The sequence below is a fragment of the Neophocaena asiaeorientalis genome, unplaced genomic scaffold, assembly GCF_003031525.2.
Source record: "Neophocaena asiaeorientalis asiaeorientalis breed wild unplaced genomic scaffold, Neophocaena_asiaeorientalis_V1.1 scaffold5, whole genome shotgun sequence".
Classification (NCBI taxonomy): domain Eukaryota; kingdom Metazoa; phylum Chordata; class Mammalia; order Artiodactyla; family Phocoenidae; genus Neophocaena; species Neophocaena asiaeorientalis.
In genome coordinates, this window is record NW_020174698.1 from 8393927 (window position 1) to 8418716 (window position 24790).

The window sequence follows — 24790 nt, forward strand, 5'->3', positions numbered from 1 at the left end:
TATTTTATTTTCATTTCACTATAAGATAAATGATAGAGAAAAACATAAAATCTTATTATTGTTGAAAGTAAGTTTTGTTAAAAATATAGATGTATCATCTCTCTAACCACTTGCTTTAAAAATTAATCAGTTAAGGATTTGAAAGGATTTTTGTTTCCAAAGCTTTTCTATCTACTGACTGTGTACCTTATTAGGAGGCTTGAATTTAGCAGTATAACTATAAATGTACACTTATGAACTTGGAGAAAGGATTAAATCTATTTCCCAAAGTTAACTAAAAATGTTTATTTGGAATGAATATAAGATAATTACTTCTCTAAGTACCTCACACTTGATAAATCTAAAATACATGTTTTTCCCCCCTAATTTTATAATCTTTATAATGTCATGCTGAATCTTCTTGGCTTTTAAAATTGAACTGACTACTGAAATATAATTATAGATGCACCTTTCCTGGTATTTTGAAATAACCCAAGCTTTGAAAAAGAGAATTTTACCTTTGCAGGTTATAGTAATCAAAGAAAGTTTAATAGATATATTTCTTAAGAAATGATAAATCTATTTTAAAGGAAAAAAAGAGCATAAAATACAACTTTAGGGCAATATGTTCCTTCATGAGCTTTGTTTTCCCACAGTGCCCAATGATCCACTTGTGCCGACTGCTGTGTTAGGTGAGGCCCTAATTCTTTGTCATCTTTTTTTGCATGGATCACCCTTCCTTGCATGGGTTATAGCTTTGTCCACACAGTAATTATTTACAGCACAGGAAGCAGTTCGATTTCGAAAATATAGTCCTGGTTTTATCAAAGAGAGCAGCTGTGGTCAACACAATTAGATCTAGTGCATTTCGAATTAGTAAGGTATGCTTTTTTAAAAACAACATATTCTTTCATTCTTGGTTCTGTTAGATTTGGAGTGAAAGTACAAGGGGCCCCAATATATACCTAATGTTTATACATGCAAGTAAGTAGAATGAACCCAAATGCACACATTTCAGGGGCCAGTGCTACCTGAATAATTAGTTTATATATAAAAATCTACCGGATTTAAAGGGCTTTTCTAGATCCTCCTAATTTTATAGCAACTAAAGAACACATTTCCAAGTAAACATTAGGAATGTGTGCATTTGCTTTAGTTTTTGTCTTTGTTAAGGATATATAAATGCAGGTAAAGTTGCTACAATATTGATATGGAGTTTCGCATTCTATGTGCATCTTACGTAAGCATTATCTTTCAAAAAATTTAGAATAAGCCAAGATTTCCCACTATATAACATCCAAGACAACTGATATTGCTAGTGATGAATAAGACCTTTTCAGCTCTAAAATTAAAATAATGTTTAATCCAACTGTATATTTAAGAATAGAATGAGTTTCATTTCAATTTGTACTCTATTCCTTGACTAATTATACACCAATGATTCATGACCAGCTTGCTCATATGTTCGCAAGTTGTCTTATCAGTTTGACCCCCCTGCTTCTAATATTTAAGCTTCAACCAGAGAAATGTAAAAATTGCCAGATAAGTGTATCTTAAAAGTTCCCAGTTCTCATGTTTTATATTTAAATTTCTTTGAACACAAAACATTAGCTTATGCATGTTTTTATTATCCATGTATTCAATGTTTAATTATATTTTAAAAATATGTTGGAACAATACAACTAACTCAGTTAAGCAAAATATACCTCTTTTTCACTAAAAGAATTATTAAAAATTATAATTTTATAATATAAAGATATATTCTAAAAGAATCTGTCTCTGATTGCACTCTCCCTTTGATGTCCACACCAGTAAATGGCAGGGAAGTGAGCTGGGGAATTTGCCCCAAGGGATGGTCTGATCATGTAGGAAGGAGCCAGGAATCATGATCTTTGGGAGGCATCAAATGCCTCTGAAAATGTCATCTTCTGTTGAGAGCTGTAGAATGCTGTCAGCATCAAACTAATAAGTTAAATTCAATTAAGTTATTAAAAACTCAAAGAAAAAGATAGTTACCTCACTGTTAAAATTTCATTACAGTAATATTCAAGGACATGTAGAATTGGGTCTAAGTCTCAGTCCTCTTGTGGACTCACAGTATGAACTCATGAAAATACCTTTGTCTTTGCTTCTCCATCTGTAAAATAATATAATATTTCTTACCATACCTTTTCCTCAGAGCTTAGTGAAGAGAAAAGGAGATAATGTATAAAGTTTAAAAGACTATTGTAACAATTTTCCCCATGAAAGAGGATATTTTTGTTTAAGGAAGGCTAGAGTTAACACAATAGAATTATAAAATCTGTTCATTTAAACAGTCATTGTGCATTTTATTTCACTTTGAAGGTCAAGCTGATTTTTTTTTATGTTTCTTCTTAAAAGCTAAAAAGCTCTTTAATCATACCAGATTTAGAAATGATTTGTTGCATTTTTTCATCATTCTTAGAATCACTGTGTTTACATTTGTTTTGCATCCAGCTGATTTTGTATTTATAAAGCAATTTTTGAAGTCACTTCAAATATTGCTTGATATTAATATCTGCTTACTGATTTAAAAAGAAGTTAGAAATTTTTGTATTGATTCATATTTTTGTTTTTTGTGTTCTACTGCTTCATTGGGTTAAAGTCCCTATAACTGGTAAGTGTATTGCAAAGAACTCTAGGAAACCTTTCCATCAAGGAAATATTTGAAGTTATTCTTAAATGTGTGATAAGGATAATGATTAGTACATGTACTCTTACTTCTAGTCACATTATTAGGTAATTTAATGAGGTAGAAATGTATAGAGATTAATAATTCATGTGTGATTATTTTAAAAAATACTGCTCATTGTACTAATGTATTAAAGCTTAATGCAAAACCAAAGGCACTGTCTACTTCATGTTGATAATCATGTAAGATTTGGAATATGGGTGAATTCTGGTTTTCTCACTGAGCCTTTTACAAATGTAAATATTCCACTGCTCCAGCAGGTACAACGTGTGCTCTGGGGCTGCTTCACAGAGCACTGACTACCTTATTCCAGCTTGGGTCATTGCGTTTTGCCTCCCTGACATTATTCTCTTTACTTCTCATCCTAAGCTTTATATTCTGTGGTAGTGCCCAAATCGGTGGCTTCTGAATTTAATTTTACTGGGGAGATGTATATATTCTTTATGTCAGTGTATTGATTACAATATTTTAGCAAAGACAGATCAATTGAGTGTTGTCTCATAGAAAAAACAGGAAACTCTCATAAATCATGTTTGCTAGCAAATGTTTGTGTGTAGAGGGGTGGGAAACCAGAGTAAAGAGCATTAATTCATTTGGGTGTTTTTAGGTCAAACAGAATCCAGCAGAGTTTTGTTTTTTTAGTTCAATGTAGAGTTTTAGAAGTAAATTCAAAAAGAAAAAATGCATTCATCCTAATAAGAGAAGTAAAGTAAATGCAATCAAGCTAAATTATAGAAGCATACAAATCTGATTGTGGGGTTCTTTTTTTTTTTTTCCTTCTCCAGGAAGAAAAAATGTTTATCATGGGGACAACAATTCATTTTTTGCCATATCCTATTTGTAGAGTTGGTGATAGAACAGGCAAATGTACCAGCACTTGAAATATGTTTAACTGTTAACTAAATATCGTTCTCTACAGTATGCATTATCATTAAAACAAAAGTTCCCCTAAGAGTGTATTTTCTCCTCTGTTAATGAGTATGGCAGTGTAATGTTTTCTAAAGTAACACCCCTTAAAACATTTGTTTTTGTTTTTAACATGGTAAGTTTAAATGTGATAGCTATAAGCATGCTTCTTCTCGTTGTAATGATTAGTACTGTGGTCATTAAAATAATATTTATTTTTCAGAGGTAAAATGTTCTTGTTCTTTTCTTCCTTCTTATGACAGAGACTTAAGAGTTTCTTTTCATTTTAAGCTAACAACACAGTTGAGATGGGGCCTATACTTAAATGTGGGTCGTGAGGGATTTAATGGATTTTTAACTAACTGAGTCATTGAAATATGTATTGAGTGACTGCTTTGCACCAGGCACTAAGAATAAAGAGAAAAATATGACTCTTGTCTCTACATGCTAAGTATTGAGAGTTTAGTGAGGAAAATAGATCAGTAAGTAAATGATTAAAATACACTGTAAGTGAAATGAATGTTGGAGAACAGGAGGCCATGGGAACACAAAGCAGGTGCTTTGTAGCTCAGCCTCGATGGGCCGAGGAAGAATTCCAGAGGAAGTACCTAAATATTTTGCCCAAGAGACATACCCCCATTTCTTTTATACAGTAGCCAGAAAAGTCAAAATGTATCAGCAATAAAAACACAACAATAATAATAAACCAAGGGAATGGAGATCAAGTATAAATGCACATGTAACCTGGCTAGCAGACGTAGTGGGCCCAGGGGCTGATTCTGTAGAATGTTCATGTTTCCCAGTCTGGGAGTGTATCGTGGTAAAAAGCCAGAGGTGGAAGGGCATAGTACGGCCACAGGGCAAGAAGAGCAGCCCTGTGGGGATGGGTTGCCTAGAGGGAGGTTGGGATATGGGTGGGAAAGAATTTGTTCAATTTAATCAACAATGAAAACACTCTCCAATTGGCAACTTGATCTTCTGGTCCTACTCTATGCTGCTCTGACTGCAGGTACAAGAAAAAGTCAGAACTCAGCAAAATCTCCCACTTATAGTTTTTAAAAGTGGATCAGGTGTCTCTCTCTACATCTCACAGCATGTGTTGTCTTACTGATAGACACATAATATACCCTGACCTCCTACCTTGAGCTGAAGTAAAAGGCTTTGTCTTTATAGGGGTGCTGCCCTAGGTCTATACTATATTTCTTTCCCTTCTTCCTACTATCAGAAAGATCATAAGATCTTAAAATCCTATTTGCATAGATATATATTAAATAAGGTAACTTTGTCTTTTTTTTAATCTTCTGGAATCTGAAAAATGGCAGATGAGAACCACAGTGCTACAGCAGAATCCAGTCGTCTTCTAGATGTACCTCGCTACCTGTGTGAGGGGACAGAATCCCCTTACCAGACGGGACAGCTGCACCCAGCTATCAGGGTAGCCGACTTACTGCAGCACATTAATCTCATGAAGACATCAGACAGCTACGGGTTCAAAGAGGAATATGAGGTGAAAGTTTCAATACTGTATTGAATTTCATTTCTAACCATGATACCCAGCACCATGTAACAGCTTTAACATAGCAAGCAGTGGAATACTCTGTAGACTGTCTAATCCTTTCTCTGTAAATGTACAATCAAGTGTACATATGAGGAGAGGGGGGTAGATGGAGTGAAAGAAAAGGGTACTTCCTGGGGATATATCTGGGTCAAAATTCATTTTAAGGAATAATAAAAGATTGGATCCCATAATTTATTTGACTGTTACTTAAAAACCACTTTGTTAGACTTTATATTTCCCCTGCTCAAAAATCCATAGCAAGATACCTTGAGTCCCATTGTATCATTGCAGGTTCTGCTATTTGAAAGACCTAAGCAGTGGATGCTTTTCTGCCTCTTTGCTTGTTGACCCTCTGTTGAGAAATAAGATCTAGCTTTGTGCCCTAAATGTACTACTTGTCACTCTGAGTTTTGTTTTGGGGATTATAGGTTGAGGGGGGCTGGGAAGAAAAGCAGAGCACGGAAAATCCAGACAACAAAAAGAAGCCCAAAAAAGGACATGGGAAATTCTTCTTTCATCCTTATTGCCCCTTGCTACTCAAACCAAAATACCAAGATTATACTACAAAAGAAGTGATTTAAACTAAACATCCCAATAAACATAGTATAGCAAAAAAGAAACAGTTCCTCGGACACTTTTCAATTACTGAGAAATATCAGTCTGGGGTGTACAAGAAAGTTCCTCCACCACTGTACACATATACGTAAAGTAAAAGAGAACAAACAGTACTTTACTTTGAAAGACCACCTAAAATACATCTAACTATGTAAGGAACCTTCTAAACATTACCTTTAATTTAAGATTACTTGTTATACCATAGTTTAGGAATGAGTAAAATTATTTTTGAATTTTGAATGTTGATTTTAGATATATGCAGGAAACACTATGCTGTGTTAACAAAATAGTGCAAGGAATTACAATATTCTGCCAGAGCTGGGGTGTTTTTTGTTTGTCTTTTGTTGTTGTTGTTCATTACATGTATATTCCTGTGTACCTCGCTTCAAATTTTGACTCTTTGAAGACCCCATTTCCTGTGTTGAGCAAAGTTTAAGTTTTTCTGCAAAAAGAAATCTATACCCATATTTTAAATTGCTGCATATGGTAATTAAACCAATCAACAATTTCATCTGTTCCAAGATTCTTGGAGATAGTGGCTCTTTTTAATTTCCATATGGTCTCTTGTAGAGACTCAGTCCTTTCCACGATCTTCAAAGAAACTGAAATGTGATGTATTGCACACGATTTAGTGAATAATTATGGGAGAAAACAGGTTTTCTTTTTCCTGTTAGAAATGCTAAAGGAAGCATACTTTTGAAAGTTGCTCATTAAAAGTAGTTTTGAAGTTTTTGATGCTTCCTCTAGTTCCATCTCACAAAGTTATAGTGATCTTAAATTTGAAATACTTTCAAAGTCCTTTTTTGCCCCCTAAAGTTGTTTCTTGTCCTTAATTTGAACTCAGTCCAATCCAAGATGAGCAAGTAGCAGTCCAGCAAACAAGCTTTGAGGTCTGAAAATTGAACTTGTTTACTGCTGTAGTACTCCCTTCCTCCCAGAGAAGATGGCTTTTACTATTTTGGTCTTCAGAACAAACAGACCTGATTCAAGAAAAGGAATTAAATTCAGTGCGCTTGTTAATTTTGGTTTTTTTTTTTTCTAGAGCTTCTTTGAAGGACAGTCAGCATCTTGGGATGTAGCTAAAAAAGATCAAAATAGAGCAAAAAACCGATATGGAAACATTATAGCATGTAAGTTCTCTTACAATTCTTGGTGAATGTAAATACTGTGTGTAGAAGATAAAGAGTAATTTGCAATTCCTCCTTATATGGTTTTAAACTTTAAAAAAATCCCAGAGGGTGACACATCTTTTCATAAAATAATCTATTTAATATTAGAACAGCATTGGCTATTGGCAGGGATTCAGAAATTGTCATCATCCTCATTAATTAATTGACTCAGACTCTTCACCCTGTGGAGATAACATGCCGCTTGATTTTATGTTTGTACATAAATATATGGGGGTGTCATTAACAGCTGAAAATATTAGAATAACAAATACGAAGGATTTTTTCAGTGATAAATTGCTATAACTCTTCCACCAAACATATTCAAGGTGGGAGTGTTATTCTTTCCATATACCATATTTCCTTTCTTGGAGCCAGTGCCTGAACCCCAGGTGTTCCATGTTACTTATCATAAGGGACTTCCTCCTGATGAAGTCTTTACAGTGTATTCATGAGATAAATAAATTGATTATCATATGAAACCAAAGGGGCAGTAAGAAAAGTAACAGATAGCTTAGCTTGTAACTAACTGCTGATTTACTTAGACCACTTCATTCTCAATTTAAATTATTTTACACTGTCTTTTGAATACATCAGAATTTAACCTTGACTCTCACAAAATAAGTTGAGAGCAGGGGTTCGAAATTCACTCCCTAGTTCTGTGGCTCATTTTCTGTAAAGTACGGGGAGAAAAGATCCCACGCATATAGAATCATGCCTAACAAGCAAAATTAGGAGTTAAGGCAAGTTCAGTTCTTTAGAAAAATTTATGACTCAAATGATAATTTATCAGACATTATCATGTCCCATAAAAGCTTCCTGACTATAAATGCTAGTCATTGAAGCTTTATTAACAGAATATTATCATCATAACAAGTAATGAGCTCATTAAAGTTCTTGCATTTCTTCAAACGACTGGTATCCAAGGAAATTTTGAAAGTATATTATGGATAATCAGTTGTTAACCACCGAATTATTTTAAGTCTCTACTAGGGTCATTGTCTCAGAACAGGGGGAACACTTAATAGCTTTTATTTTATCCTTTAAAAAATTTAGATGATCACTCCAGAGTAATTTTGCAACCTGTTGAGGATGATCCTTCTTCAGATTACATTAATGCCAACTATATAGATGTAAGTATTTTTATCCTTCAGTATGCCCAACTTGTTGGCTTATATATGTAAATCTTTTTGCTTGTTATTACCTATAAAGTGATTGCTAGCTTTTTAAAATAAAGAACGAACTGTACACTTTTCCTTGTTCTACGTCCTAGTACTTACTGACGTTGTTGTGCTTTCTTTCACACCTGACTTTGGTTTGGGCTGTAGATTTGGCTGTACAGGGATGTAAGTACCACTATATGTAAATAACAGCACCCTATCATAAATATTTGATGTTAACTGCTCAATTACAGTTACTACTAATGCTCACTACTAGCTATCTCTGCATGCTTCCCCTAATTAGCCTCATACGGTGTACCTATGTTCATTTTTTTGTAACTCCTTTACATGTGTAAAGATCTACTTTACCTCTTTCCCTTTTCTATGTTTAGAAAAACAGGACCATTTTTAGCTTTTGACAATTTATTATGTACTCGAGTTTTATTTGTTGATGGTTTCTGTTTCTGGTTTTTATTCCTTACCCTTCCCCAAACATGTGAGAAGCTGGATAGTATGATGTGTATTAGTGTCTCTGAAATTTTACTTTCTTACATTTGACTTCTGATGTTAAAAATGGGTAGGGAGACTATTTTGTGGTGTGTGGTATTGGTTTGTAAAGTATTGAAAATCCTTAGGCAAAATAATTACTAAACTGCATTTGTAAAATACACGTATCACACATATATATTGAATCATACAAATGAAAGTTTGTTTTGATCATACATTCTGCTGTTCAGTTTTGGTTACAAACATATCTACATGTAAATTCTTTATTTAATGGAAAGTAATTATCAAATAAAATAAAATATTAAGGAGGCAATATATTACATTACATATAAGAAGGACAGGCTCTGTTCATACTTCCTGGTTCAAAATCACACTGGAAATTGTGAGAATGTTGATTCATCTCTCTGTGCCTCAGTTTCCTCATCTTTACAGTGGGGGTAATAATAATACCACTAACCTCATCATTTTGTTGTGAGAATTAAATGAAGTAATTCATGTTGAGCATTTAGCACAATGCCTAGCACATATTAAGCACTCATTAAACTTAAGCTATTTTTTAAAAAAAATAATCCAAACCTAGGTGTGCTGAAATTAATTAATTCTAAATATGCATTAATTGTAAGGCAAAAGGTAGAAATATCAAGTATTGCAGCATATATGATACATTTTTAGATATATAAAAGATATGAAAATGAGGACCCAACTTTTTCTAATTTCTATAAATAGGAAATAATTTTTATCACATTTATTAAGCTCATGTTTTACTGTTATTTTGTGAATTGTCATTATTTATATATTTGATGAATGAATTTTATTAAGTATAGTCTCTGAGTATATTGGTTAAATTTCTGCTCATCATTTTACTCTCATTCAATATTTCAAATTTATCAGACATCTCAACATGGAACACTAAACTTAACAGTCTACTCTCTAGAATAAATATATCAGCAGTTCTCTGACAAATTTGTACTTGTTCTTACCTATTTAGTTTAACCTTGGTTTTCTGCCAAGACCCTGGCGGGACATTTGGTCCTATCCAAAATGTCCATGGAGACATTTGGTCCACGCCAAAAGTCCTTGATATTTGGTGCCATCCAAAACCATTTGGCATGGACCTAGTAAGCTCATGCACATTTTAGATAGAACCAGATTTTAAGGACCTTTCAGCATAGACTAAGTGTCTTATGGACACAACCAAGGGATCCTGTAAATATCAAGAACCTTGACATGGACCAAATGTCTTATGGATATTTTGGTTAAGACCAGATGGTCTGCTAACTCAGGCTTTTACTAAAGCCCTTTGCTCAAGACACAACAAAGTCAAAGCTTAACCTTATTATACCATTAACATTTTTGCTATTCACGGTCTTTTGGAATTCAAACCAGTTGAAAGCAGCTAACAACTTATCCCTTATCTGGAATAATTTCTTTATTGAAACAATATTAAGTGCTTAACCACATAGAACTAAAGGCACACTAAAAAAAGAAAGAAAAAAATACTAAACCTTTTGTTCAGGATAAGATGCATTTTTTAAAAGATTTCTTTCCCTATATATGTGTGTACCTATAATTATGTGTGTGTAAATTAATATTATCAGCACACACAAAATAGTTTTGGCAGATTCCTGAACATATTATAGAACAGAAATATTCTCTAAAAAATCTCAGCAGGACTTTGACTTGATGCACGCATGCATTGTCCAGCTCTAACATTGGAATGTTCTGTTATTTTTTTATGGTTCTAATATGTCGTTGTCTATTTGTAATGCAGTGTGTTGTACTTTTGGATGACAAAATAAGAATTAATATTTTTGAACACAATTTTGCCAGGAATGAATGACTAAAGATTAACATGAAGGCATAAACATTTTAGTGAAACCAAACAAAATCTATGAAGTTATTTCCTAGCAAACAAAACTCAATTATGTAACATATATTTTAATCAGAGCCCTTAAAATATTTAATTTTTGCTTTATTTTTACCTTTCAGATAACCTAGGTTTGAGAAGTGAACTATGAGTTCACTACTCATTTCTGGACTTTTTACTGTAACTTAATCTTAACAGGTGGTTGTCTTCATCTTTTTATGCCTTCATTCACTTATTTCTGACGCTGATATAAAATGATGACCAATTTGTGCTCCTATTTTAGGGCTACCAGAGACCAAGCCACTACATTGCAACTCAAGGTAAAACTTTGCCTTTTTAAATGTAATAGAGTAACCAAACTTGCTTAAATCATCCATGTGATTTTTTTTTGTAATTTTATCTGAATTAACTGAAAAAAAAGATCAGATTTTCTGCTTAACACTGCTTTTTATTCATTTGTATAATACAAATTGTTTTCTCTGTTTAAAATGTATATAAATTAAACCTTGATTTATTTTTTTAATTAAAAGTAAACGCGAAGCTGCTGGTAGTTTTGAGATTTGGTTCTTAGTATCCTGATGTCCCAGAGCACTAGTCAACAGGGATGGGCAGAGAAATTACTTATTTTTTGATGAAAGCAAGTTAGATCTCATCTTGTGTAAGGTACCTATTTTCTTGCAACAGAGTCTGTCGGCCTGGCACGTAATAGTACCCAAGACCAACACTGCTATAATGAAATACTGGACTGTCTTGCAACAATTGTTTTAAAGTCAAGACTAAGACAAAACAAAGGGCTAAAGGGAACTTAGTCGAGTTCATTCTTCGTGGAAAATAAGAAGACAGTAAAGAAATCTTGTTATAGTGGCACACTGGGAAATAAAAGTATACTAACAGTAACACCAAAACTACTCTAGTTATCTCCCCAAACTGACCACTGACCATCAGAAGAGAAACCTGCACATCTTATTTTATAAAAGAGGAAAGTAAAACAAAAGTTAATTTGCTCTTTTGACAGAGGTCATTTTCTAAGTGTTTTTCACATATCTTTGGTGTAATTGAGTTTAATTATAAACTCTTTAAAGTTAGAAAGATCATCCATGGTGAATAATATTCTGGTTTCATGGTATAGGGTAGAGTAGAGCCCAGTAGCTGCTTTTGCAGTTCAGAGATGATACTGTAAGATTAGAATGTGTCCTTATATGTATGATAGTTCTTCATTAACCCCTAAACATGCACTGTCTATAAATGATGTGTGTATATTTAATTGGTAATGTGTGCTGTTTGGTTGATGGTGGTGTAAGACTTCCTATTTTGACATGTACATGAAGATGCATTAAAGTAACTTAGAGACAGATATAAGTACCCTAAAAACTAATGATTTCTTCTTCTGAATTTGAAAACATAGAAGGCAAACTGAAACAAACAAACTTGTACATGCCTATGTTTTTGCCTTTAGTGTGAATTTAGATATGAACTGAATTTAAGTACTTTCAGTGACATTTTGTGTTACACCTTTAATTTTTCTTCTTTGGGTCATTTAGTTTATATTGCTTTTTATCTTGTCTAAACTTCTTAATAACTACAAAATTTCTCTGATAACATAATATTCAAATTAATTTTTTATAGGCCCAGTTCATGAAACAGTATATGATTTCTGGAGAATGATCTGGCAAGAGCAGTCTGCCTGCATTGTGATGGTTACAAATTTAGTTGAAGTTGGCCGGGTAAGAGGCACAAAAAAATCTGTGTGTCACAGAATATGACTGTAAGTTGAATAGCAAAACATAACACACTTAAAATAGAATATCATTCAATTGTTTGAAAAAAAATTCTTAGGCATACCATTACAAGTGAGTGCTCCTACGTGAGTCTTTGATTGCTGAGAAATTATTTCTTATTTAATAAATAAAATAAGTGTTGATTTTATACTAGAATCTAATTGCATTATCAGGCTTGTATGTTTTTATGAAATTGCACAAAATCTTTCTATTTATTGTGTAACAGATTATTTTATCTCATTTGTAGATTTTTATACTGTCTTTTAATTGTAACCTGAAGAGTTATCACTGAAGTTAAATCATCTTGGTTAATGGGTATTATATACTCAGGTTCACCTATATATACTTTTTGTTGTTTAGGTTAAGTGCTATAAGTATTGGCCTGATGATACTGAAGTTTATGGTGACTTCAAAGTAACTTGTGTAGAAATGGAACCACTTGCTGAATATGTAGTCAGGACATTCACCCTGGAAAGGGTAAGTACCCTAAAGTTCTACTAAAATATGTATATTGAAACTTTTTTTTTTTTCTTAAAATCCATGTTAAGATTTGTCTTGATGATGCTATCAAATCTATTCATTCATTCATTCCACAGATATTTATTTGAGAGCATAACATGTGCCGGGCATGTTTCTAAATCTTGGGACACATATTAAATCCCTGCTCTTGTGGAGCTTATAGTCTGTTGAGGGGAGAAAGACATTAAAAATTAACAAATAAACAAATACACCATATATTTTGAAAAGTACCATGGGGAAAAATAATGTTGGGAATGGAAGTAGGGAAAATTGCTGAGGTAGAGGAAGGAATGGCCTACAGTTTTAACAGAATGTTCAGGAAAGGAGTTGTTGAGAAAGTAACATAAGTAAAGGCTTGAAGGAAATGAGGGAGTGAGTGATACAACTATTATATATCCCAGGGAAGGATTATATCCCAGGGAAGTTGTCCCAGGCAGAATATTCCTGATGGAGGGAAGAGTCATTTCAGAGACCTAAAGGCATGATATTCCTGTCACCATGAGAAACAGCCAGGAGTCTAGGGTATTCAGAGATAGGTAAGTGAAGGGGAAAGAAATATGAGATAAAGTCAGAGAAATAACAGAGCCAGATAAGTGAGCCCTTATGAGCTACTATGATGATTTTAGTTTGTATTAAAGGTAAAAGTAGCCAGCCATTGGAGGGTTTAAGCCCAGGAGTAACATGATCTGACTTTTTTTTAACAGGATCAGAAAGACTGAAGCAGAGTGGGCAGTGTAAGTAGACTGAAGTAAGACGTAGGAGCAATAACATACATTGTTGCAGAAAAGTTTAATAAATTTGGCCACACAAAAGTGTAAAATTATCTGTATCAAAAAATTTTTAATTAAAATATGTACACGCAACAAAACAAATCTGTGATTATTTAATATTCTTAATTCATAGCGTTAATATAAATAGAAAGGAAACAATAGAATCCCCCCCCAAAAAAAGCAGCTGCTAAGCTGCCTATTGAAAATGTTTAACCTCATGCTATACCATTTTGTACTTTCAAATCAGCCAGACCTTTTTAAAAAAGAATTATAATCCTCATTGATTTTAAGGATATGGTGAGACAGATATTTTCATATGTAGCTGATCGTACTTAAATTGACATAAACCCTCTGTAAATCAGTAAAGCAGTGTATCTACAGAACTTTAAAATATTGATGTCCTTTGACCAAGAAACTTACCTTCTATGAATCTGTCCTAAAAAATTTATTAAAAATACAATGACTCATATATAGTCATATAAAATTATAGATAACCATAACTGTCCACAATAGATAGTTAAATTATACATCTATGATCTGGAAATACCACTCTTTACAAATGATATTTATAAGTAATTTTACCATCATAAAAAATAATTAGGGGAAATATTAAATGGAAAGTACCATCATACAGAACAACATAATTATGATGATCACAACTATAAAGTATGTATGAAAATTTCTTAGACAAATCAAGTAGAAAAAATAAGCAAAATGTAGGAGATTTCAAGAAAAGAACCATCAAGCATGATTTAATGAATAGCTAGATCCCATTATATGGAAAGAGAGAATTTGGAGTATACATTCTTCTTGTAAGTTCATTAAAGTTTTATAACAACTCAATCATGTACTTAGTTATAAAGGAAATCTGAATATATAATGAAAATTCAAGACGTTTCCAAAATCCAATGGAAACTAAAAACAAATCACTGACCAATGATCCCCCAAATTAGACTCAGAAATCACCAAAGCCTCTTTTGAATAATCTTTGAACTATAGCCTTAAAACTAAAATTATATTGTAATTTATTTCAGATTTTGACAATTTCATGTCAAAATTTTCCACAAGTTATCTTATGAGAAAAATATATACTCAAAAATGATTTCTATTTTGAAAGGCAGTCTAAAATCTTGTGAAAATTCATAAAATTAGAAAATCAGAAAAAAAGTCAATAAAACAAAGGAAAAATTAAATATAAAACCAAAACACAAACAAAAAAGAATAAATTTAATCAAAGAGCTATTTCCTTGAAAAGAGGAATAAAGTAACTAAACCACTTGTCAATTCCAAATGAAGAACAATCAAAACAAAATATGCAACATTAGATAACACAAAAGGTGTATAACTACAGTTACAGTGCTATTAGGAAAATTATAAAAAATAGTACGTGTGAACTTGGAGGCAGATTTTAGTCTAGGTACACTAATATTCTAGGAAATAATAATTTCCAAAATTTGACTCAAAGAGAGTTAGGAATCTGAACAGATAGTAAAAGAAAATAGAATGAGTGCTAAAATTTGCCATTAAAATTGTATTATGGTTTCATAATTGAGGTTTCTTTAACCTTTAAAGAATAACTAATGAATAGCTAATGCCTAAGTTAATCAAACTATTTAGACCATAGAAAATCATTAAAACCAACTAAATGTATTTTAAAAGCTAGCATAACTGTGATAACAGAACCACATAGAAATAGGACTCTCTCAAGCTCTTCTCTCTGTCTCTCTCTCTTTTTCAGTCTCTCTCTCCCTTTCTCAAGTATGTACACACACATACATTAGAGACCAACTTCATTCAAGAACATGCTGAAAATTTGAATCCAGCAGTGAATTAAGAAAAGATTGCAACATGATCTTTCATGATTGTTTTTTAAGAATACAAGGATTTTACAACTGTGGTAGGAAATCTAGCAGGATATTTCATTATTTTAGTGCATTACAGGAGCAAAACCATGTGATTTTATTAATAGATATTGTAATGCACTTAATTTTATTTAAAAGACATTTATAGGCATTCTCTAATTATATTAGAAAAATAAGGAGACTTGCTAACATTGTTAACATTGTAACATTATTGGGGTTTTATTTTTATTTTATTTTCTTGTTATTTAGAAAAAACACTGAAAAAGAGTGATTTTTTTTTTTACATCACATATTTGAAAATTACTCAGGAATATTTAAGTAAAATGAACAATAAGGGAACATGCATTGCCAGATACTAAAATTTTCTAAAAAGAGCGAGGTCCATACAGCAACTCCAGCAAAAGGATCAATGCAGAGGAGATGAAGTGATTGTCTAAAGTCAGATCTTTGAATAATGTATGGCCTTCCTCACTGGAGCTGACTTGAAAAGTAGTTAAGAAAGTGATTTTATTTACACAACTCCATGGTGATGTTTATCATTGTCACTATTATACTTATTTGTTGAACCCTGCTTTGTGTATGGTATTGTACTAGGAACGGGAAAGAAAAAGAATTGTAAGATACGATCACTGGCTTCCAAGGTTTGGGTGGTATTAGTCTGTTTAAGATGGAATCTAGGGCTTCCCTGGTGGTGCAGTGGTTGAGAGTCTGCCTGCCGATGCAGGGGACACGGGTTCGTGCCCCGGTCCGGAAGGATCCCACATGCCGCGGTGTGGCTGGGCCCGTGAGCCATGGCCGCTGAGCCTGAGCGTCCGGAGCCTGTGCTCCGCAATGGGAGAGGCCACAACAGTGAGAGGCCCGTGTACCGCAAAAAAAAAAAAAGATGGAATCTAAAGATAAACTTTCTCAATTTAGTTCATTTATTTCATGCAATTTTCCCACCTTTTCTGAGGAACAAGTGAAACTGAGATTCACAGATCTCACAGTAGAGTTGGAAATATATGGATCATAGTGGGGTTTGGGGGGCTACAAATGTGGATTCTTAAAAATAAATTATGCAGCATTTCATCTATATTCTCCAAGCACTGCTACTACAATGTACAGGCTTCTTTTAACAAAAAGGAAGGGAAGAGCTTTGAAATGTGTATTGAAAGGGTTCTCTTAAATTAACCCAACAGGAGAGAGACATGACAATGGATGCTTTACTTCTTTCATTTTGTATTTTTGTTGCCATAAATAATCCTCTGTGTGCTGAATTCTTTCACAGAGTTTAGAAAAATAGTCTGCCCAAAGAACAGTTTAGCTGTCTGTATATTTTTACAAACCAATCTAGAGTAGTACTGTTCTGGAAAATCCCTACATGCTATACATCAAAACTATTTTCAACATGGATAAGCAAGGCATCAAAATCTCTTTGTGAGGTGAGAAGTAGAAAGTTGCTTTTATACACCACTTGAGAACTCAGTGCATTGGGTCAATAGGGCAGCATTTTAACTTCCCATTTCTTCCTTTTCCCCTAATCATTTTATGTGTTGTCATTCCAAGTAAGGAACAGACTGTCAAGGTAAATACAATTTACCCAGACTTATAGAACTGAGCAAGACTTCTAATTTTCTTTCTTTGGCAGTTGTCTGACAATAAAGGTAAGCTCCTAGGCCATGTCAGCATCCTTTTTCAGAAAAAGCATGGTCTTTGGTAAATTTCTGATTTTTTTCATTGTCAGGTCTAGTACTCGTGGTTGTCTTTAATGGCTCTATTTTGGTCCTTTTGAAAGCACTTCTTTACATGTTTGCACAGAGGGGCTACAGTGAGATGCGTGAAGTTAAACAGTTCCATTTCACCGGCTGGCCTGACCATGGAGTACCCTACCATGCTACAGGCCTTCTTTCCTTTATCCGGCGGGTCAAGTTCTCCAACCCTCCCAGCGCTGGCCCCATCGTTGTGCATTGCAGGTAAGTGGTAGTCCAAATGGCATTGACTGTGTGCAGTCAGCTTTTTAAAAATATCCAGACAAGGCTTGTAAGCACAAAAACTAATGCATACTGACAACAGGCGTCCCCACCCCCTGGGCCAGTAGGGCAAGAGGTGAGGGGAGAGAGAGAGAGAGAGAGAGAGAGAGAGAGAGAGAGAGAGAGAGAGAGAGAGAGAGAGAGAGAAGAGAGCGAAGCTAAACAAGTGAGCGAAGCTTCATCTCCCACTCCCCAGTGCTCCCGAGCGCTGGCGTTACTGCCTGAACCATTCCCCTACCCACCCCCCCGGGGGCTGTGGAAAAATTGTTTTCCACAAAACCGGTCTCTGGTGCCAAAAAGGTTGGGGACCGCTGGCTTACAAGGTTTCAGCTTTCATGTATTACAGATAAGGTAAAACAGTACTAAAATAAAAGTTAACTCTAAGGAAGATATAAAATAGAAACTTCAGAAATAAATATATTCATCATAATGTGTGTAGTACTGTCTATAATTGCGAGTGTAGAAACTCTCTGCCTTTTAGTGGCAACATCTGTGTGCGTGTTGTGGTTTGTTTGTTTTTTTAAATCACTTTTGCAAATCCCATATTATATTTTGGAATGGTAGGTAAAGATAGAGATTTCTTGCCTATCTAGTAAATTCCCAATAGAATCCCAGCTTTTAAAACTAAATTTGGTAAAAATAAAATACAGTGTGTGGAGGGGGGGGCGGGGGAAGATAATAATTCCATCATTGCTAAAAGTTTTCTCATACCCTTTCCAGTTTATTGTCCTTCCCACACAGAGGCAACCATTATTCTGATTTCTATCACCACAGATTTGCTTTGCCAGGCCTTGAACTTCACATATATAGAATCATACTTATGTCTTCTTTGTGTCTGACTTCTTTTGATCAACTTAATGTTTTCGAGATTCATCCAGTGTGTTGCTTTTATCAGTAGTTTATTTCCTTTTACTGCTAAATAATATTCTATTTTATGACATAGATCGCAATTTGTTTATCCATTTTCCTGTTGATGAATATTGGCTTTGGTGCCAATTTTTGGTTAGTATGAATAAAGCTTCTAAGAATAAAAAAAAAAAACGAAATTTGAGGCATACAAAGTTATTAAATGGTTTAAATTGCAAGAATTTGTGCTGTAAAACAGCTACTTCACAATTTTCTTTTTTAAAAGCCATCCATCAGAGAACCTTGAGGACTACATCAGTAAAATCCAGCAAATATACGCCAGAAAAATCTGATTATCCAGACGTTCTTCTGATTAGAAACTTCTCTTAAAACAAGCATTCAGAGACACTAAAAGCAAATTACATGGCCTCATTTTGAGATATGAACAGAAAAATATGTACTGAATCTGGAAAGCTTTTCCTAAATGTGGCACACTATTCTCAAATACTGTCCCTTCCAAGCTACATAATAGGTTGTGCTTAAGCATTTTTTTTCTTTCTGAAAATCCAGACTATTCAGTATTTACATGACCATGTATAAAAGGGGGAAAATAAAGCACAAAGAATACAATAAAAGTAAGGCGTCCCATTAGGATCAGATACTGTGTACCTTGCAAAAAAAAAATCTGTTCAATCCTCCTCAAGAAATCTGATATACTCTTCAATTACTTTCTTGTCTCAAACCCTGGGAACAGTGATTGAGAAGATGGTAGGCAAAAAAAAGAAATAGAGATAGCCACAATACCTTTTATTTAAATTTCTTAAATAACAGTAAGTTTAAGAGAAATGACCAAATCTGGACAGCAAAGAAATAATGTTAATAGTCTATCTATGCATTTAGAAAATGAGATAAATGGGTTTTCAATTATGGGGTGTCCTGACTTATCATAGAGGTTTACTTTCCTATGAATGGCTTGCTTCAGAAGTGCTCCAAGATTCTCAGATACTCTCTTGAAACAGAAGTGTCATTTTCTACTTACACTTGGGTATCTGAATTTATGGAAAAGAGGAAGCTAACTACAAAGTGAATTTCCTGTAAAAATCCCAACTGTATCTTGTTTGCTCCATTGACTTCTATATATGATAGGAGAAATATTTGTAGAAATATTTCCAGTGGGTAAAATAATCAACAGTGAATTATGATTCAACTACTGAATTAAATACAGTAAGATAGTGGCATCTTTGTGACCTGTTAAGAATTATATTTCATACCTCACAATTCATTTTCATTTTCTCTTTGTATCACCATTCAAATATTCTTTCTACTGTTGGTCTCCTCCCCATTGATAACCGCCATTTTCTTCCCCACCCTCACTATTAACACTTCCCCTGAATTGTGACTCCTCAGATTTTCCATTTAAAGGTTTTGGAATCAATGTTCTTTTGCCTTGACAAGAGTCTGTCTGACTAAGACAGCATTCCTGCATTTTGCCCGAGTGCCCACAACCACGTGAGTGTGAGTCTCTCAGTCTCAGGTGAAAGTTTAAAGCACGAATCCACCCCTTGATCAATTCTACGAGCTTGAAATTTATGTAAAGTGAAGACTGTAAGAGAGCTATGGAACTTGAGTGACATATATACCTTATTTTCAAAACACAGTTTGATTTGCAAAGCTTGTATCTTTTCATTTGTTCCAATCCTCAGTTTACACCAAAGTAGATACTCTACATGAAGTTATTTGTTCATTAATAAGCATTTACACAGTAAGTACAAATTATGTCTTATACTTTGTTAAATCAGTTTGATTCCACTTATTTGAAAATCAGAAGGATCTTTCCATTTTCATAGACATGCTTCCTGCAGTTCTTTAGATCTGTTTATTTTTCAGTGCTGGTGCTGGACGAACCGGTTGTTACATTGTGATTGACATCATGCTGGACATGGCTGAAAGAGAGGGTGTTGTTGACATCTACAACTGTGTCAAAGCCTTAAGATCTCGTCGTATCAATATGGTCCAGACAGAGGTGTGTTGATTGCTGATTAACCTCTAGTGGCCTTTTTTTGTTGTTTGCTTTCCAATATTTATCAAACTAAATACTAGGTGTTTTTCACATAGAATCGATATTAGCTCATCAAGTCATATAGAAAAACTTCTTTGATGAAAGAACATTTATATTAAATATTATGAAATTTTTCTTTCTTTTGATAGGAACAGTACATTTTTATTCATGATGCCATTTTAGAAGCCTGCTTATGTGGAGAAACTGCCATACCTGTCTGTGAATTTAAAGCTGCATATTTTGATATGATTAGAATAGACTCCCAGACAAACTCTTCACATCTCAAAGATGAATTCCAGGTATTAACTATTTCTACAGCCTCTTTTATGAACAACTTATTACAATTTATTCTGGGCAGTCTTAATTCTTCTAAGAAACATCTTTCAAGTCAAATTTATAACCTTTGACCCTATTTTAAGTATAATATAATACCTGTCTCTTTCATTATACGTATTATGGAGTCACTTTTGTGTTAATGAGCTCATATCTGCTGTATCTTGAAGGGCAGATGAGTTCAGACTCAGGGAAAAGTGTGGGAAAAGGTATCATAAAAGTCAAATTTAGTGGTAATCTGGGTGTGTTTAAAACCTTTTTCCAAATGCAGTCTTACGGATTTTAACCTTCTCTGTTACTCACAACGTGAGATCAAGAACATTAATAATAATAGCTAGAGTTTGTGCTAAATATCGTCTCTCAATAATCCCCAATGTTTTCATTGCCCTTAAAACACCCCTAAAGCTATGTGACTGTGAAGTCAAGAATAACTCTAGAAACCTAATACTTTGATTCTTTGCCCAGTGCTCTTTCCAACATGCAATAGCATGTCTTCAAATATGGCATATTAAAATGTTATTACAAATGATAACTTTATGATGGGTCATCATCATGGGCCACTTTGATTGCATTTTCTTTGGTTAGGCAATACATTTTGCAGGTTGCTGTGTTGTTTAGCATCCCTTTCCCTTTTAAGAAGAGGCCCATTGTACAATGTGTGTATTGTTTCTTTGTCACTTCTCTGGCTTCATTAGCCTTAACTACAAAGTCTATCAGCGTGTCATCATGGCAAATGCCATTGGCTTGCACAAATCCTTCACTTTCTACTTGGCCTCCTAAATGCTTGATAGATCAGTGTTATGCTATTAAATGGGTCACTGTCTTTTAACCTGGGTTCCCTTTTCTTTTCAGACCTTGAATTCAGTCACCCCTCGACTACAAGCTGAGGACTGCAGTATAGCTTGCCTGCCAAGGAACCATGACAAGAACCGTTTCATGGACATGCTGCCACCTGACAGATGTCTGCCTTTTTTAATTACAATTGATGGGGAGAGTAGTAACTACATCAATGCTGCTCTTATGGACGTAAGAGACTGCTCTCTTTGTTAGTGTAAAGTGTCATGAAAAGCTGCAAAATTGATGAACACTGGCTAGTTCTCTTTTCAAGAAAATTTAAATGGCCTAAAAAGGAAAATTGGAAACTTTCGTTGAAATACGCATTTTTTTTGGAGAATGATTTTGAATTTCCCTTACAATGATTCTTAGGCACTATAAATTTTAGATTTGACTGTAAGTTTGGCACTTGGTTGTCAATTATTATAAAATTTCTGTACAAGAGAATCTACAGGTGATAGTTTTTATCCTAATTATTTTCAGGAAAGAGAATCATGCTTATCTATTTCGAAGCTTTAAAAACACAGGATGCCATATTCTACTGAAATTGTGTTAGTTTGGAAATTTTTATCTCTGACATTTAGTGTTCCAGTAATTTATAGCTAACTTGTTACATTGGCTATTAATTAATAGAGACTAGATATAAATAACTAAGGAAGGCATGGAAGATATCATGTTAACACATCGATCATAATGAAGGAACTCTCTTACCCCACCCCAATCTTCACACTGTAGACGGTAGAGCATGTACTCAGCGTGTTAGCGTCCCATAGACAGAACAATACAGAAAGAGAATTTTAAATTACTCTTTGGCCACCTTGTTTTGCTTACCTTGGGAAGAAGTAAGAAGGGTTTCAAGTTCAGAATCCTTTTAGTTTATCACCTTCATTCATAAGCATCTCTAGTTTTTGCCCTTTAGGCTATGGAACTGTAGTAAGGAGAAATCAGAAGTCAGGGTTCACTCCTGGGTGACTAATAATGAAGCTTTCTAAGTAATTGCGCCTATTGTATTTCCAAAATTAGCTTCTGATAGTAAGACTTAGAAAAGCCCACATTCCAATTCTAACTTTCACCCAGTTGCTTTGATCTTTTTTATTCTACAGCGCAGAATAGTTTAAAGGCAAGCTCAAGTAGAAAGATACCACTCCTGCTGTGACCAGAGTCTTGCCTAGTCATTACTCATATCCCCTGAAATCACATTGGATCCTCATTGTACTTTTTCTTCCAACTTTAATTGTCTGGAAAGGCAAACATACTAAATACAGAGAAAACACACAGAACTTTTTGTTTCTGAGCCAGTTTGGATTTGGATGAAAAAAGGCCGTGTGAAAAAGGGAAAAAGAAAATATTAGGAAAGAATATTGATGAGGCATGTGTTTGAGGCATTTTTTGTCTTTGGCATTTCTTTCAAATTTTTTCCTCATTTTCAGATTGTTTTCTAGTCATTATGAAGACTGAAGCTTGTATTCTACCTGTTCTTATTCTCTGTTTAATTCCCTGTGATTCAACACAGATATATTTTGTAGTTGAAACTGCCCTGTGGATTTAGTAGTGTGGTTAGGGCTTCAGAAATTTCGGTTCGGTTTGGCTAATAAGAGTGGGCTCACTGGTCAACACTCCCCACTTTCCCTTGCCCTCTACCCCCATCGTAAGGGTCATATACCCTGTGCCATGCCTGTGAAGAATTAGGAGGTAAGGCCAAGGATCCTGTGATTTCAAAGCCTTAGATGTGCTCTTGCACTTAGAGAGTAAGGAACCTCCCCTCCCCTGTGACTCAAAAAAGGAATAAAAGGCTTTTAGCCTTCTTTGACTTACTTTCCCATGGAGCAGACGTTTAATTGGAAGGGAAGCTTACTTCTTTCTTCTGATCCTTTCCCATGAGCTTTCATACCCTCTTTAGGAGGGTACTCACCCCAACTGTGGTGTGACTTTGTATGGTCTTAAGGTCAAGTAGAAGCAGCCGGTGAATTACTATCTCCTCAGATTTATCCTGAAGTCTTCCATGGAGTGAAACGCTATGGTTAGCAGCATTTCCCAAATGGTGATAGGATCTATGAAGTTTAAAGGTCAATTTCTACACTGGTTTAAGACACTTGAAGGACTTAAAGAGTAGTATGATACAAATGAGTTAGGAGATCACTGACAATTTTTATCAGCATTAAAGAAATCCATCTCAGGCAACTGTCTAGTTATATTTTTACAAATCATTAGTTTAGTTCATAGAAATATATATTTCATTTTTAGTGCAGATCATTAGTCTGTAGAATGACAGATTGACCAGATGAGCCTATCCTCTCCTTCTGGAAAGAGATAATGCTCTGTGTCCCAGTCAAGGGGCATTTGGTAAACAAGGAGACATTCCCTCTTATGTGGGCCCAGGAAATGCATTGGTTTTACTCTTTGGCACTTGAAAAATCTTAAATGATTGAAACCATCATTCTGATCATTGATATACATTAGAAATGCCCAGAAAACTATGGAAAGTGGATTGCCTACAAGATGTGTTGATAATGTCGATACAATGTGAAAGCACACGAGTTTGAGGCACATGTGGTTTTTCTTATTTGGAGTAGAGGAGAGCCAAACAGTTCCATTCACAGCTGATAGCAGATAGACATAGATAGATACACGGAGACACACACACATGCCAGGGAATTTTATGCCTTTAACCTCGTAGACTTTGGAAGACTGAAACAGCCCAACAGGTACCTCACGAAGGATGTTGGCCTCAAGATGTTTTCTTTTCTTTTTTTTTTTTCTTTTGGTATTTGTACTATATTTACTTTTATCAACAAAATAAAACAAATTCTTGGCTTCAATTACTGCTGAGGCATCAAAGTCATACAACAGATTGACTGATTACTAGTTGCAGTATATTGCAGTGGTCCAAATCTGTTATTCCATGGCTTAAGCAGCAGGCTGGCTCCATCTCCATATGAAGCTGTTGTGTCTTACTGGCCCTACACTGAAGTGTGCTGAATCTGTTTGTACAACTAATTATTCATTTGAAGTTCTTATGTTCCCCCATCTCCCTTGTTTTTTCACAGAGCTACAGGCAACCAGCTGCTTTCATCGTCACACAGTACCCTCTGCCAAACACTGTGAAAGACTTCTGGAGATTAGTGTATGATTATGGCTGTACCTCCATTGTGATGTTAAATGAAGTCGACTTGTCCCAGGTTAATGGTTATAGGTTGCTTTTGTGTACTTACGCACAACTTAATAAGGTAGTAATAAAATGGTAAAATCTGCTTTATACTACCCTATTTAGAAAAAATAATGCTCATTTTTTTTTTTTTTTCAAAACAT

The 24790-nt window shown here is 34.4% G+C and overlaps 1 protein-coding gene across 2 annotated transcripts in view; it reads left to right on the top strand.

Moving 5' to 3' along the window:
* PTPRK (protein tyrosine phosphatase receptor type K) overlaps positions 1–24790 on the top strand; it is a 564516-nt gene that overhangs the window by 532129 nt on the left and 7597 nt on the right. For both annotated transcript variants that reach the window (XM_024759084.1, XM_024759085.1), the window contains exons 16-26: positions 4921–5105; positions 6814–6901; positions 7994–8070; positions 10755–10791; positions 12098–12195; positions 12610–12726; positions 17198–17352; positions 20143–20278; positions 20464–20613; positions 21500–21673; positions 24529–24660. In XM_024759084.1, coding sequence (XP_024614852.1) covers positions 4921–5105; positions 6814–6901; positions 7994–8070; positions 10755–10791; positions 12098–12195; positions 12610–12726; positions 17198–17352; positions 20143–20278; positions 20464–20613; positions 21500–21673; positions 24529–24660 — 1349 coding nt within the window. The remainder of the gene's footprint in view (positions 1–4920; positions 5106–6813; positions 6902–7993; positions 8071–10754; positions 10792–12097; positions 12196–12609; positions 12727–17197; positions 17353–20142; positions 20279–20463; positions 20614–21499; positions 21674–24528; positions 24661–24790) is intronic.